This window comes from Bos javanicus, chromosome 15, assembly GCF_032452875.1.
Source record: "Bos javanicus breed banteng chromosome 15, ARS-OSU_banteng_1.0, whole genome shotgun sequence".
Classification (NCBI taxonomy): domain Eukaryota; kingdom Metazoa; phylum Chordata; class Mammalia; order Artiodactyla; family Bovidae; genus Bos; species Bos javanicus.
In genome coordinates this window covers 45225189-45240532 of record NC_083882.1, presented here as the reverse complement: position 1 = coordinate 45240532, position 15344 = coordinate 45225189, and the positions used below count along the sequence as shown (strand labels likewise).

Here is a 15344-nt window from a genome sequence, read left to right as displayed (position 1 = left end):
AGTAATTCAATGTCTGTAAAGTGCTTAGAAAATGCTTCCTAGGTGTTACGATGATGATCACCTTGGCCACAACTGACAGCCTCTGGTTATTCCAGAGTCATGTGACCAACCTTGATTCTGGACAGAGGTATTTTCAGACCAGAAGGAGGGTGACAGTGGGTATGGCTACCCAAAGGTTCTTCTGTGCTGTGCTTAGTCTCTCAGTCGTGTCCAACTCTTTGTGACCCCATGGACTATAGCCCTCCAGATTCCTCTGTCCATGGGGATTCTCCAGGCAAGACTACTGGAGTGGGTTGCCATGCCTTCCTCCAGGGAAAGGCATGTCCCCTGTTCTAGCTGTCCCCAGTTTCCCAAGAGTACATCCCATTTTTAGCCAATGCACCCAGTGTACCTACCCATCATATTTCCCAATATAATTTAGGAGCTCAAATTCTGCCATCTCTGACCACCAGCACCTGTGACTCCCGTGTACCAGCTGCTCGAAGAGGGCCTCATGCCTCTTTCCCAGCAGGGTTTAACAAAGTGGCATCATACCAGGGTCATTTGCTGAGCAGCTTGCAGGTTCTCTAGAGCAGTTCAGCCACTGGTAGTTCTGTGAGCGGGCAACAGCGTGGTGGTGGTGGTGGTGGGTGAGTCGGTGGGTGGGGCTGGGCAGGGCGGGGGGTGATCATTTGACTCCTCACTGCATTCTCTGTCCACCTCATCCCAGTATCAGCTCTTTCATACTTTTCCATGGGTCCCCAACTTTGACCCCCTCTCACTTGATGTTACCACCTACTAAGAAATTTGCCACATATAGATGAGTATCTCATCTTCCTTCCCCTTCACCACAAAATGTAACAGTGTTCACAACCATTATTTTTTAGCTTCCTTTGATTTCGTAGGTCAAGAGTCCCTTCTCTCTGCCAAGGCTGTCCTGGTATCCTGTCCTCCTGACCCAAAGCCGTTCCACACCCTCTTGTTCTGTGATTGTTTCTTCTATTTATTTACTCGGCCCTGCCTACTTGTCCCTTGTCCTTGGCAGAAAATGCCTCTGTAATTCTTAGAGAAAAACAAAACTCTGACTATGTTCTCTCTCTATGCTGCCTTATAGAACTTAACGTTCCTTTCACCATTGGGAATCTTGAAATCGAAAGCAGGCTAAAAACTCACCATCTGCACTCCTTCCTGGTTACTTACCCCCAAACCCACTTCACACTGGCTTTGTCCCTAAGAAAGCTTTCAAAGTTCTTCTGTAATGTTATCACCTCTAGTTCCCAAGCAACATTTCTCATTCATTTCCCCTAGAATTCATTCCCATTTGGGCATCTTGTAGGGCTAATAAAATTCTTATGACCAAAGGACCAGCCCCTTACTTTGGCCTTTACCTACTCACATATTTTCCACCTATGGATCTTTCATGCCTGTTTGATTCTTGGATTGTCTGACCCGAGCCAAGAAGCATCAGAAAGTTTGCTTCTAATGATTCCAAGTGAATCATTAAAACAATCACAGTGCCCCTGCTATCCCCAACCCTGACACCTGATGCTGCCTGTCTCTGATGGGTGTTTTTAATAATCATGAATTAAGTTTGGAGTTGGCAAGATGAGGAAAGAGCACTACTCAAAGAGGCTCCTGTTTTTACTGTGCTCCTGGCTTTAATATAATCCCTTTGCAAGATACCAACACACTTATAAATACCACTTCTATAGTCAAGTGTTGTAGGTTCCTTATGCGTCCAGCCATGTGATCAAGAGAATTGAGCAGAGACTAAGCTCATGCAAGGCTATTATTTTGGAACAAGATCTTGGTTAATCAAATGCATTCCTCTCTCTTCCTCATTCTACTTTCCAGGATGATCAATTACAAGCCTTCATGTACATCACACCAGCTCCTTGGTTGGAAAGCTTACAGACAGTCTTCAAGACATCCTTTGTTTTCTGTGTTCTTGGAGACCAGAGTAGTGAAGGGTGGCAATTGTCATGGTTTCATGGATAGCCTAGCTGTATCAGGAAGACTCTTTCCAAAGGTGCTGGTCTCTCTTCTCCTGGGGGAATTCCTTCATTGTTTTCAAGACAGTCTTTCAAGTGAGGACTCCACTATAAATCCTCTCCACTCCCTTGAAAGTATTATTGATTCGTCCATCCCCTGTGCCACTCCTGCTGCCTTATGACATCTAACTGTACAACTACAGAGCTTTTTCAAGGCAGGGACTGCCTAGCACAGAGCGTGGCACCTCATAGGTGTTCAGGAATATTTGAGTCACTGAATAGATAAATGAATGAAACATGATCGCATAAACATTGGTTGACCCCATATTTAATTTTCTATTTGTGAACTTTGTTTTGCTCTTCCCTAATGGTGAAATATTTGATAGTGATGACCCCACTAGCAACCCTCAGTCACCTCTTACAAAATTGCAACCAAGGGCATAAGGAGGTCAAAGTCAGGATAAGATCTCTCTTGTTGGAGTCCTGGTAGCTAAGGATTTGATTGTGCTCTGTTCACACTGCATTTCAAAGAAGCTCTGTGCCAAAGATAGTGGATTGGCTTAGCTGTTCCTTATCTAGAAAAAGTGGCTTTATAATAACTGCCAGAAGGCCCTTAAACTCCTTAACCAGAATATTGAGGAAAGGCTTTCCTTTTTACAAGCACCTTCCTGCACTCATTCCATTTGGCTTCCTTGCCTGTTACACCTGAACCATGTAATAGGAATTGTAGCTTTTATGATCTACTTTTTATTTTTAAATTTTTTGGTTTCCCCCTTTTTAATGTGTAATTTTATTATTTTTTAATTTATTTATTTTTGGCTGCACTGGGTCTTCATTGCTGCACGCATGGGCTTTCTCTAGTTGAGGTGAGCGAGAGCTACTCTCTAGCTGTATGCAGGCTTCTCATTGTGGTGGCTTCTCTTGTTGCAGAGCACAGGCTCTAGGGTGCCACAGGCTCTAGGGTGTCCGGGCTTCAGTAGTTGTGGCACATGGGCTCTGTAGTTGCAGCTCCCAAGCTCCAGAGCACAGGTTCAGTAGTTGTGGCACATGGGCTTAGTTGCCCCGTGGCACGTGGGATCTTCCCAGACCAAGGATTGAACCAATGTCCCATGCGTTGCAAGGCAGATTATTATCTACTGGACAAGGGAAGCCCCCTCACCCTTATTTTTTAAGGTCTACATTTTCCTAGTTTCTAAAAAGCTTGATATGTGAGTGGTGGTCCTAAGCTTAAAGTATAGCCTTAGTGACTTGGACATCTCCCTGGGCCTGGCAGCCATGGCTCCCTTGAGATGGGTTTTCTGGATTTGATATGATCCCCTTGACTAGGCAGCCTGGAAACATGACTGGAGCTGTCTCACTGGGGAGCTGACTGCTTTAGACTTTTCCCACACTCATGCCCGCATACCAAATGACACCCCCATGCGACCTCTCCTTCACCCCACTTGACTGTTCTGGAACCAGCTCTTTCCTCATATTCAGTGAGGTGCCATGCTGACAGGAGGTCCCCTAGGACACGCCCCCAAAGGAATGCTGCAGAACTGCCCTCACTCAACACCCCTGAGGATGTACCAGAGCACAGGAAGAAGGCTCACCCTCCCAGCAGAGGCCAGCCAGCCCATGAAAGAGTCAGATTCCTGGGGATTCCTCATGGCCTGCATCTGTGGCACTCACCCGCTCCAGAACTCTGCAGAGACCTAATATGGCCATCCGTTGGCCAAGCTACTCAGTACAATGGAGGGACCAGGCCAAGAGTGAGCAAGCATTGGGGAATCTGACTGTCCACTAGAGTCAGAGGGTGATGACTCTGAGGAGGCTGCCAGGGGCCTCGGTGGGGGTTCAGCTGGAAAACTCATGTTTAACTAATTGACCTGAGTTTCAGATTGGAACAGAAAAAAAATTTAAGTATTTATGGTCAGTCATTATTAACTATTGAAATTCTCTTTGTGGTGATCATAAGCATGTATGTAGCACGGAGGACTTATAGTATGGTAGGACATGACTGAAGTGACTTAGCATAGCGTAGCATAGGATGCTCATAGAAAAGAAAGACTGTGGCCATGTAGATATGACTCTGAACATGGGCATGTTTTCAGGGACAATGGAAAGAACAGGTTCTCAGCTGTTGGCACCGCAGGCATGAATCCAGAGCTCTTAGCTAACAGTGGGTTCTGTTGTTCCTTAGGCACTTTGTTTCTTTCCAGCCCCAACGCTTTTGGGTTATTGTTCCCTTGGGTTGTTCAAATCTTTAGATACTTCATAGGTGTCTATGGGAAATGTTGCCTTTTTTTTGTTCTCTTGCACAAAAAGAATGAGTTAATTAAAGCCGACAGTACAAGGGATGAGCTGTATCTAACTATGTTTTGGTCTTTTAGCTTAAACAAAGCCATTTAAGTGAGTTCCATGTTTCCACGATCATTCAAAAACTGTTTATATTACACAAAGGAAGCATTAGAGCAGCATCTTGCTCTGAAGAGCACTGTGTGCATTTATTCCCACACGTCTTTGTGTTTAATGACCTAATTGACCCTCTGGGCCCCTCTGTGAGGTATGACTTCCTCTATTTAAGCTTGAGATGAGGTGACCTACCTGAGCTTGTGCATGGTTAATGCAGCCTCGCCTCCTGATTATTCTCAGCTGTCATTCTGCACAGGAGGTTCTGCATTTTGGAGGAGGAGGCTGTAGGGATTCTGTACATGAATATGGAAGCCCCCTCCCAACAATCTCCCCGGGGACCCCCTGCCTTGAAGTCCAGATTAGCAAAGGATGGGAGCAGGGAAGCTGCAGCTTTCAGACCTGGCATTTGTACAGCTATATAGGGCATGTTATTCTTTCAACATAACTTCTTTTTTTTTTTTTCAACATAACTTCTTAAACATGTTGTTAGGTATTTTGTGTTCTTTTTTTTTGGCTGTGCTGGGTCTTTGTGGTGGTGCGTGGGCTTTTCTAGTTGCAGCACATAGATTCTGCAGTGTGCAGGCTTGGTAGTTGCTCCGCAGCACGTGGGATCTTAGTTTCCCGACCAGGGATCGAACCCATGTCTCCTGCATTGGAAGGCTGATTCTTAACCACTGGACCACCAAGAAAGTCCCCGTTTTTGTAGTCTTATTGCCCTTCATTTATTCATTACCCATCCACCCTGTGTCTTTTAGCCCTAGTTTAGATTCCTGTTCCTTTTTTTTGTGCTTTAACCTATTTTTCTTTATTTCATCTCTCCTCTACACACATCTAGTTGATGCCCACGGGCTTAATGCATCTTGTATTATTCCCTTCTTAACCTTCTTGCTCTACTGGAGAAGTAAGAATGGAGGCAAACAGGTAGTGGAAGTAAAGTCACCTGTTTCACACACAAAGGAGAATGGGTGCCTCTTTCATCCCCATGCATCCCACACAGACACACCCTGTGCCACAAAGCAGATCCCTGTTAGCCCTTGATGATAATCCTGGTTTTAACTATACTTGGCTCTGAACTGACAATTCTTTCTTAACAATTGCCAGTTCAAGCAATTCAGGAAACAGTAGGCAGAATCCCTTTGTAATTCAGTACTATATCCAAGTAGCAGGAATGCTTTCTAGTAAGTGTGTTTCCACAGGAGTAAATTTCACTTACTGGACTGATCACCATTTGAGACAAATGCTTTAGCCAGGACTTTGGTTGCATGTAACTGAAACTTGGTTTGAGCCACTATAGCCCAACAGGGGACCGACAGGAGACCAACAGGAAGGGCAGGGTTATATCATTGTCTTTGGACAGCAAGAACCAGGGTGAGAATGCCATCAATCTCTTTCGTGGCTTTCATTTGTGTTTCCATGAACGCTGGCTTCATAGCTGACTCCTGTCGCAAACCAACTTCCTCCATGTGGAAAAAGACATGGCCACGGACAACCTCAGAGCCTTCTAGCACAACTGCCACCATTTTCTGTTCCTCAGTTTAAAAATTCAGAGGAAGGGTTCAACCATCCAAGCTTCGCATCAGAGGCTGGGAAAGGTGAGAAAATCTCCAAGAAGATGGCAGCCCTCACTTGTGCCAAATAGTTACAGCGAAGGTAATGATCCCAGCCTGTGGTTTTCTCTCCGCAAGAAAGCAAGAGGGAAACTGAGGAAACAGCTAATGATGAGGGTTTGAGGGGGCATCTTAAATGTTCTCTGATAACTTAAATAGCCCATCCCAAATAAAAATGCAACACCCCCAAGATATGGAAAACCTGTGTTATTTCTCAAGTCTGCTAACATCCAGCTCTTGGTGCATGAGGAACTTCACCAAGGGTAAACCCCATATTCACTGACCCATGGAAGAGGTAGGGGGCAGGACTCAGATTAAGCTTTGTGTAGCCCCAAATGCCCTTCCTATAGAGACTCTGCTCATGCTGGAATCTTGGTTGTCAGTCCTATGCTTCCTGGGCCCGTACAGCCCTCTCTCCACCCTCCCACTTCTTTCCTAATGACTGAGGCTGATGAGCTACCGTGCTCAACTCCATGACCCCCAGCCATAGATCACCTGCATGCCTGCTCCCTCGTCGTGAAGCCGCTCTCTTCCGTTTAGAGATGGCTTAGAACACAACCCCACTCTAGGCTGTTGACTGCTGGAGCTGTACATTAGGCCTGCCCAGTCCCAGCATCAACAGCATGTTGGGTCTTCTAGAAAGAGAGCCACAGCCTGTAGGAGTCAAGATGCTGTATTGTCTCTGTTCCTGAGGACTCACCAATATCATTCTCAAGGCCTGGGAAATAATTTTTTTTTTTAATTGAAGTATAGTTGATTTTATAATGTGTTTCTGTTATACAGCAAAGTGATTCAGTTATATAGACACAAATATTCTTTTTCAGATTCTTTTATAGTTATTACAAGATTTTGAACATAGTTCCCTGTGCTATACAGTAGGATCTTGCTGTTTATTGGTTTTATGTACACTAGTGTGTGTATGTTAATCCCCAATTCCTAATTTATTCCTTCCCTCCCCCCTTCCCCTTGGTAACCATAAGTTTGTTTCTGTGTCTGTTCAGTTGCTCAGTCATGTCCAACTCTTTTCAACCCCATGAACTGCAGCCGTGCCAGGCTTCCCTGTCCTTCACTGTCTCCCAGAGCTTGCTCAAACTTATGTTCATTGAGTCAATGATGCCATCCAACCATCTCATCCTCTGTCACCCCCTTCTTCTCCTGCCCTCAATCTTTCCCAACATCAGGGTCTTTTCCAATAAGTTAGCTCTTCACATTAGGTGGCCAAAGTGAGTCTGTTTATGTTTTATAAATAGGTTCATTGGTATATTTTAGATCCATAAGTAAGTGATATTATATGATATTTGTCTTTGACTTGCTTAACATGATAATCTCTATGTCCATCCATGTTGCTGCAAATGGCATTATTTCTATCTTTTTATGGCTGAGTAAGACTCCATTATAAGAATATGTCACATTGGAACCTCCATACTGTTAGTGGCTGCAGCAGGTTACACTCCTATCAGTAGAATCGGCAGATTTCTTTTTCTCCACACCCTCTCCAGCATTTATTATTTGTAGACTTTTTGGTGATGGTCATTCTGACCAGTGTAAGGTGGTGCCTCATTGTTTTTTCTTTTTAAATTTTATTGATTTATTTAAGCCTGTGCTGGGTCTTTGTTGCTGTGCCCAGGTTTTCTCTAGTTACGGTGAGCCAGGGCTACTCTCCAGTTGCAGTGCATGGACTTCTCATTGCAGCAGCTTCACTTGCTGAGGGCACGGGGACTCGGTAGTTGTGGCACACGAGCTTAGTTGCCCCGTGGTATGTGGGATCTTCCCAGAGCAGGAATCAAATCCATGTCCCTTGCATTGGCAAAAAGATTCTTAACCACTGAACCACTAGGGAAGTCCTCATTGTAATTTTGATTTGCATTTCTCTGTTAGAAATGTTGAGCATCTGGGGAAGATGTGGTATTCCTGAGTTGTGTTTTATATTTCCCTTGGAGAGATCTGGGATTTACAGGATGGATTCCTTTATCCAAGACTTTGCTGAGCTTCTTGATAGCAAAGCTTTGATAGAAGCAAAGGTGGCTTGGCTTCAATAGTCTTGGCTAAAGTTTCTGTACTATTGACAATATACACACAAGAACACCCGTGCTGATTCATTGCTGTGATATGAGAGGGTGTATATGTCACTGTGGCATCCCTCAGTAAGAGATTCGAGAGGAATGGCAGCGGCAATCTGCAGTTGCCGCTTCGCTTCCGCAGGATACACAGGCCCCGTGCCTTCACGATATCTCTTGGTCCCACAAAACATTATATCAGGTAACTAACATGAATTGTAGTTTTAAGAATAGCTATAGTCATGGAAAGTTTGGATGAGAAGATTCAGTTTTCCCCTCTGTCACATTTGTAGAAATAACCATCAAAAGAGAAGAGGAGAAAATTTGATCAAATATATGTGTAGTACACCTTAGTACATCAGAATTTCATTGTATAGATCCAGCCTAGGGGCTAACAATGAGTTGAACAATGACCTCTTTTTTTAAAAAAATTATATTCATCAATGGGATGAGCATCCTTAATAGGATAGAACTGTACAGAACTCTCTTTAGATCACTTGCTGTCCCAGATGGGGAGAAATAGAAACTTAGCATTTTCTATTAGATTCCTTCAGAATTCAGTGTGACTTTCTCCTCCTCACTGGAATGTTGACATGGTTCTCTCTCTCTGACTTCATGCATGGAGAGCTGGGCAACTGCTCTACCACCGATTTACCTAATAGAGAATATGGACCAGACTTTTCAGAGACTCCCAAACCTTGGAATCACTCAGGGATCCAGTTGATGATCTCAGTATTGATCCAAACCTTCTACCACAATGCCACTGTTATAATTAAGGAAGCAGGTGTACCCTCGGACAAGCAAGCTCTTCTTAAAGTGTGGCAAAACAGAGTTGTGTCCCAACTCTGTCTTTTTAATTGTTTTTCAATAATTTTCATAGCCATCTGGCTTTTTAATGCCCTGATGGTACTGACATTTTATAATCCAAGAATGATGCCAACAAGTGACTGAACTTATTGCTTAATTATTGGAAGGCAGAATGCATTTATTCACTAAAGCTCAAATCCACACCTTTGGCTGATAAGTGTTGGCATTCAATAAGGTGATTCTAAAGTAATCTTCTTGGCCCTGTTTTCTGATGCTTTCCAGGTTCTTCAAGTAGAAGTGGTATTTTATCCTGGTCTGTGCCTGGTTAAGGTTTGTGTGCAGTTTTTCTGAGAGCTGTCAACCTTATGTGGAAGAGAAAACATAGGACTTTGAACTTTACCAAAAGCAAAGGATGATAATACAGCAGACTTCTGTCTGGGACATTGTCTCACTGCTGTTTATTTAATACCTTTTAAAAACTTGCTGGAGAAGAACAGTGACTTTTGCATACTGTATGAGAGGAAGATGCCCTGTTCCTCTAGAATGGTGACTTGGGTTGAGGGAAGGACTTTTCTGCCATGAGCAGCAGTTACACGGGCAGGCTGCCAGCAGAGGACATGCCCCTCAGGTCCGCTGTGTGTGTGCTCAGTTGCTTCAGTCGAGTCCAGCTCTGAGACCCTATGGACTATAGCCCGCCAGGCTCCTCTGATGGGATTCTCCAGGCAAGAATAGTGGTTGCCATTTCCTCCTTCAGGATATCTTCCTGACCCAGGGATTGAACCGGTGGTTCTTAGGTCTCCTGCATTGGCAGGTAGGTTCTTTACCACTGTGCCACCTGGGAAGCCACTCAAGTCTGTTGGGGGAGGAAAAAAGCTCCTAGAACTACTCTTCTAGTTTCTCAAACAGTGCTTCTAGCTTTTGAAATGTATTTTAATTACTTGTGTAAATATATTTTTGTAAAAAGCTCAATTATTATGGTTAAAGTAAAAACCAATCTTGACCAAACCTCCCAGTCTTAGCTATTCATAGCCCAGAAATTTCCCCAGAAGAGAGCACTGTTAAGGGTTGTTCTGTAACCTTCCAGACAGTTGATTTATTTTCATACATATATCAATACTTATGGAACTGGATAGTATTTTTTTTAATATTTATTTTATTTGGCTGTGCCTGGTCTTAGTTGCAGCATGTGGGATCTAATTCCCTGCCCAGAGATCGAACCTGGGCCCCCTGCATTGGGAGCCCAGAGTTTCAGCCACTGAACCACCAGGGAAGTCCCTGCATAGTGTTTTTTCTAGTATCACACTGTATGATTCTTTGAATCTTGCTACTTTCACTATCCAGTATGTCTTTTATTTGTAGGATGGTTTGTAAATACCTGCCTCATATGTTAAGATGCTACAAGTTGTACATAATATGGGTGAACTGTAGTTTTTTTTTTTTTTAATCCACTTCTCTATTAAAGAATATTTAGGTTCATAGAGCATTTTTAAATATTATACTTTAAGTGAACTTTCATACAATCCCAATGTATGAAACAAAATTTATACTGATCTGCTCCTCAATTAAGCTATAACAGAGAGCTTACTTATTTAATATGTAGTAACTTAGACAAATAATCCATTTGTGCCTTGTCCATACATTTTGCACGGCAGTTTCTTTCAGTGTAAAATTAGAATAAAAATAGCACCCTGTTAGCAGAGTTGTGAGGAGCCCTGCTCTGCGGTTCCACGGTGATCTCATACGGCTTATGGCAGAAACCTGTCGCGGGTTTATACTGACCTGCCAATGCCAAGAGGCACCCAATGTCTCCTTCTGGAACTGACCAGAAATGGGCAAAGTATGTGGACCGAACTCTGTTTTCTCGGTTAAACTTTTCAGTCTCTTTGACCACTTCATAACTCCTTGGGAATTAGAATTACTAACCTAATCTATCGGAGAAGGCAATGGCACCCCACTCCAGTACTCTTGCCTGGAAAAATCCCATGGATGGAGGAGCCTGGAGGGCTGCAGTCCATGGGGTCGCTGAGGGTCGGACACGACTGAGCGACTTCACTTTCACTTTTTGCTTTCATGCATTGGAGAAGGAAATGGCAACCCACTCCAGTGTTCTTGTCTGGAGAATCCTGGGGATGGCGGAGCCTGGCGGGCTGCCGTCTATGGGGTCACACAGAGTCGGACATGACTGAAGCGACTTAGCAGCAGCAGCAGAGTTGTGGGAAGGATTAAATGAATTAGTAAATGTAAAGTGGTCTCAACAGTGCCTGGCACATGGTGATCTCTGCCTTACTGTCTGCTTTGGGTCTAGAGCACAGTGCTTGGACCACATTGTATTGGTTTCCATAGAATTGCTTCGATCTCTGGCCCATGAATTGACTAACCTTTGACCTATTTGAGAGCATCGTAGGAGAGCAGTGAGTTCTGCTTGGCTCTGTTTATTGTGAGGCTATCACCATGAATATTATTTATCCCACTACACAGAGTCTCTCTGTGAAAAGAAGGGAAGTTTCTCCCTTCCTTAGGAAGAGTTGCTCTTCTCCTAGAGTCACCTGGAATTTCTCATACTAATCTGTGCATCTTTTAAGTCAATTGTGCTTCCCTTTTCCCATTGGCTGCTAGAGTGGATTCAGATCTTTTTTTTTAAATCTACTTCTATGACTCTGTGCAGGCAATTTGTGTATTAACTGAATTTACGATGTCAACTTCCTGACTTTATTTTTTTGTCAACTAGCTGCTTCTCTGGGTGATTGTGTGTAGATCTTTTACTGCATGAACACACCACTGCATCTGACAGAGGCCCGGGTGGTGAGGTAGTTTACTGGAGTCTTGTGGAAGGAGCCTTCTCTTCACCTCCTGCGGGACAAGTGGCAGGTGCCAGTGCTGGTGGCCCTGTGCACGTGCTGACTTTGGCACTGGGTTTGCACATGCACAGCTTCACTTGGATGCCTTGGGTCCTTCCCATTTTCTCTCTCCTCTGAAAATCGCCATCATGTGAGTTCTTGGACATAGAAGCAATTGCCCTGCTGTTAAGAACTATTTTCCTCTCTCGTTAGGTTCTGAGAAAAAGTTGGTTATAATTATATCTTTGGATACTAGTCAGTGTTTGACCATGTGATGACTGGAATATGGATTAATGGAATAATAATAAACTGCTGTCAACACAGAGAAGCCTTTGGTGATTGTCAAGGCCCTTTGTTTATGATATGAAAGAGCGTCCGTAACAATGGACAAGATGCAGACTGGAGAGGAGCTGGAGGAAGAGGCAATGGCAGGGGTGCCCTGTCTGTCTGGCCTGTGTCTGGCACAGCCGCCCTGGGAAATGGCCCCTGAGCTCGCCCGCCCACTGTACCTTCAACAAACAGCTGGTGCTTCTCTCACAAGTGACACTCCAAGGCTTGAATAAAGAATTCTTGTTTCCTGTTTCTTTTTTAGAGCCAGGCCTGGCTCCACCACCTGCCATCACCTAGGCAGTGCACTGGGGAAGGGACAGGACAAGGGAAGGAAGGTGATGTCTTTTCTTAATGAAAGAGGATTGGAAAGTGCAGTCTGAAGGTTGGAATGTGGTTCTGATTTGGGCCTTAAATTCATTGTGAAGGAAGGGTGTGTGGGAGATGCTGGTCCACTTCAGTTCCATTAGCAGCCACCTCCCTCCTCCCTGCCTACAACCAGGGCAGACACACCCAGAAAGTGACTGCAGCTCCTGTCTCTAGCTCAAGACATTTTATTAGATTTACCTCTCCTTTGCTGTATCAAACCTCCCTCACCTCTGATTTCCATGGTTTCTGGCTTCTTTGTATTTCCTGTGTTTTCCTTCTGCTTGGCCCTGGAGATCCCTCTGGCTGTCATTTGGGTTCTTCTCAAGATGTTTCATCTTGGCTTACTCTTCTCAGCTCTAGCACTGCAGCAACTCCATGTGCTACCCTGGCTGTCACAGCCCTTATTGAGGGGTGGGATTGTCCATTCCCAGAAGGGAACATGTGAGTGGATGAAGAGCCTTGCAGTTGACATCCCTCATCCTTCATGCTGTCTGCAATGTTCAGGATGGATCTGCATGCTGTAAGGTGTGTCTCAGCTTTGGAGAACCCTGGCAGGAGAGTCAGGAGAGGAGGTCTGTTCCGGAGTTGTTCCCATATGGTTCCTTGGTGAATGGTATTAGCTCCCTGGTCTCCTCAAAGAGGTGGACCCTTATTGCTGTTGGTGCAGCTGGCAGGCTGTGCCTCCAACCAAACCAGACCCAACACGCCCAGTCATGTCAAGCACCGCCGAGTCTGGAGTTCATGAAAGCCTCTCTAGCCAAAGGTGAGGTCATCCAGGGGGTGGTTTTGCCAACTTTCATGGCACACCTATCGCTGGCATCTAGTCTGGTCCTCGTTGAAGTGGTTTCGACATCTTGTGGTTTCCTGTTGAGGTGGGTTGTTTTGCATAGATAATCAGTGAAACTGTCTTCACCAGTTGCATACTTCATTTGGAAGTTGGTAAGATGTTTTGCCAGCCTTTTAAGTGTGTATTTTTTCCTTTTCCCCTTTAGTCCCAGGTAAATCACCACAGTGCTGCCGGTAATGAAACGTACCAGGAACGCTTAGCACGCCTAGAAGGAGATAAGGAGTCCCTCATATTACAGGTGAGTCCTTTCTGGTGGGAATCACTTTGTTCTGTTACCTCCAACTCCCGCATTGCAGTAGCTACTTTAAGTGGGAGGGAAGTACTAAGGGTTTTCTCTGTGGGGTATCTCCTGTTCCCAGAGTGTATGTTTCTCAAAAGACTTTTCCTGAAACAAAGCAGAAAGTAACTGGGGACACAGTTTAACTCTGACCTTGGCTTTGGGAGGCTGTGAATGGATTCATTTATTTATCACAGACGGGGAGGCCTGGCGTGCTGCGATTCAGGGGGTCGCAAAGAGTCGGACACGACTGAGCGACTGATCTGATCTGATCTGATCTGATGAGAGTACTTGCCTCTATGCACTGGAAGCTCTATGACCAGGCTGATTAAATGGGGCCCTGTCCTCCAGGAGTCTTGCAAAGGAGATAAGATGTGTCTCCATGGCATTAGTAAAATAAAGCCTCTTTAAAAGCCCAAGGATGGATGTGTACAGGATCAGTCTCAACTCATCTGAAGTTGGATCCAAACTGATCACTTTGAGCCCAACCCCCCTGGAGCTGTTAACATGGGTTAATAAGCCTTTGGTGACTCTCTTACTTTGAAGAAAAGTGAAAGTGAAAGTCACTCAGTCATGCCCGACTCTTTGCAACCCTATGAACTATAGTCCGTGGAATTCTCCAGGCCAGAATACTGGAGTGGGTAGATGTTCCCTTCTCCAGGGGATCCTCCCAACCCAGGGATAGAACCCAGGTCTCCCGCATTGCAGGTGGATTCTTTACTTTGAAGAAAGGAACTCCACAACTTTTCAGAAACAAAGAGTCAAAGATAGTTTCGGGTCTGAAAACTTGCTTCGCATTCTGAAAAGCTGAGTGCTGTTCACGCATCAGACACTGTGACTGATGATTTGGAGAATAATAAGACTAATATCCTAATCCCAGCTCCTAAAAAGCTTGGAGGGTGGTGGTTAAGACTGATAGTGGAACAGAAGGGAGGAGGCAGGTGTAGGATTCTGGGCCTCTCCCTAGACTGTGGGCCTTAGCTTAGAGCACTAGAGTTCGTACTAGTGTTTAGAGGCTACAGTATGTTTGGCTTTTTCCCTTCTATTTTACCTTATTTCTTTATTCATTTCACTTTATTTTATGAATGGAAGTATTGATAGAATATACGATTATTTTAGAAACTTTGGGACATCAAAAAGAATTTAACACGTTGGCTTTTTCTTCCGATCTTTTTACTTCTCCTGTCCCCCTATTTTAAAAAATTAAGCTCAGGCCAAATATACAACTACACAATTTTGCATCCAAGGATTTTTTTTCTTCACTTCATTGATTTGTTTATTAAAAAATATTTGCATGCCCACAACTCAGTAGACACTGGTTTTAGGAGCTGGGGAGGTAGCTGTGAAGAATATGGACAAAGTCCTTGTCTTGAGCTTCCATGCATGTGTGAGTGTGTATGTGTTCACAATATATTTCCGGTGATGATAAATACATGGAAGAAAATAAAGAAGGATAAGGACTGTGTAGTCAGGGAAGACCTCCCTGAGAGGAGGAGACCTAAGGAACTGGGGAGGGAGCCCCATGGAGACTGGGAGAAGCACATTCCAGGCAGAGGAGGTGGTCTATCCCGTGCACACCCTGAGGTGGGAGTGATCTTGGTGTGTGCGAAGAACAGGAAGGGCCTGTGTGGCTGGAGCTGGTGACCATGAAGAAGCCTGGGAAATGCCTTCAGAGAGGTAGCTGGGGCCAGATTATATAGAGCGTAGAGTGCAGATGTTTTGAGGGGTGTGTAATTTTAACCTCCATCCCAATGACATGACTAATGAAAGTGTCCAATTTAGAATTTTGCTACAAACAGCATGAAATTGCAAGCTATTGAACCAGGAACCTTCATGGCTGAAATAAGACATT

General features: G+C 44.5%; 1 protein-coding gene across 11 annotated transcripts in view; it reads left to right on the top strand.

Annotated features, from left to right (window-relative positions):
• PPFIBP2 (PPFIA binding protein 2) overlaps positions 1–15344 on the top strand; it is a 156035-nt gene that overhangs the window by 74390 nt on the left and 66301 nt on the right. For all 11 annotated transcript variants that reach the window (XM_061380506.1, XM_061380504.1, XM_061380508.1 and 8 more), the window contains one exon: positions 13361–13453. In XM_061380506.1, coding sequence (XP_061236490.1) covers positions 13361–13453 — 93 coding nt within the window. The remainder of the gene's footprint in view (positions 1–13360; positions 13454–15344) is intronic.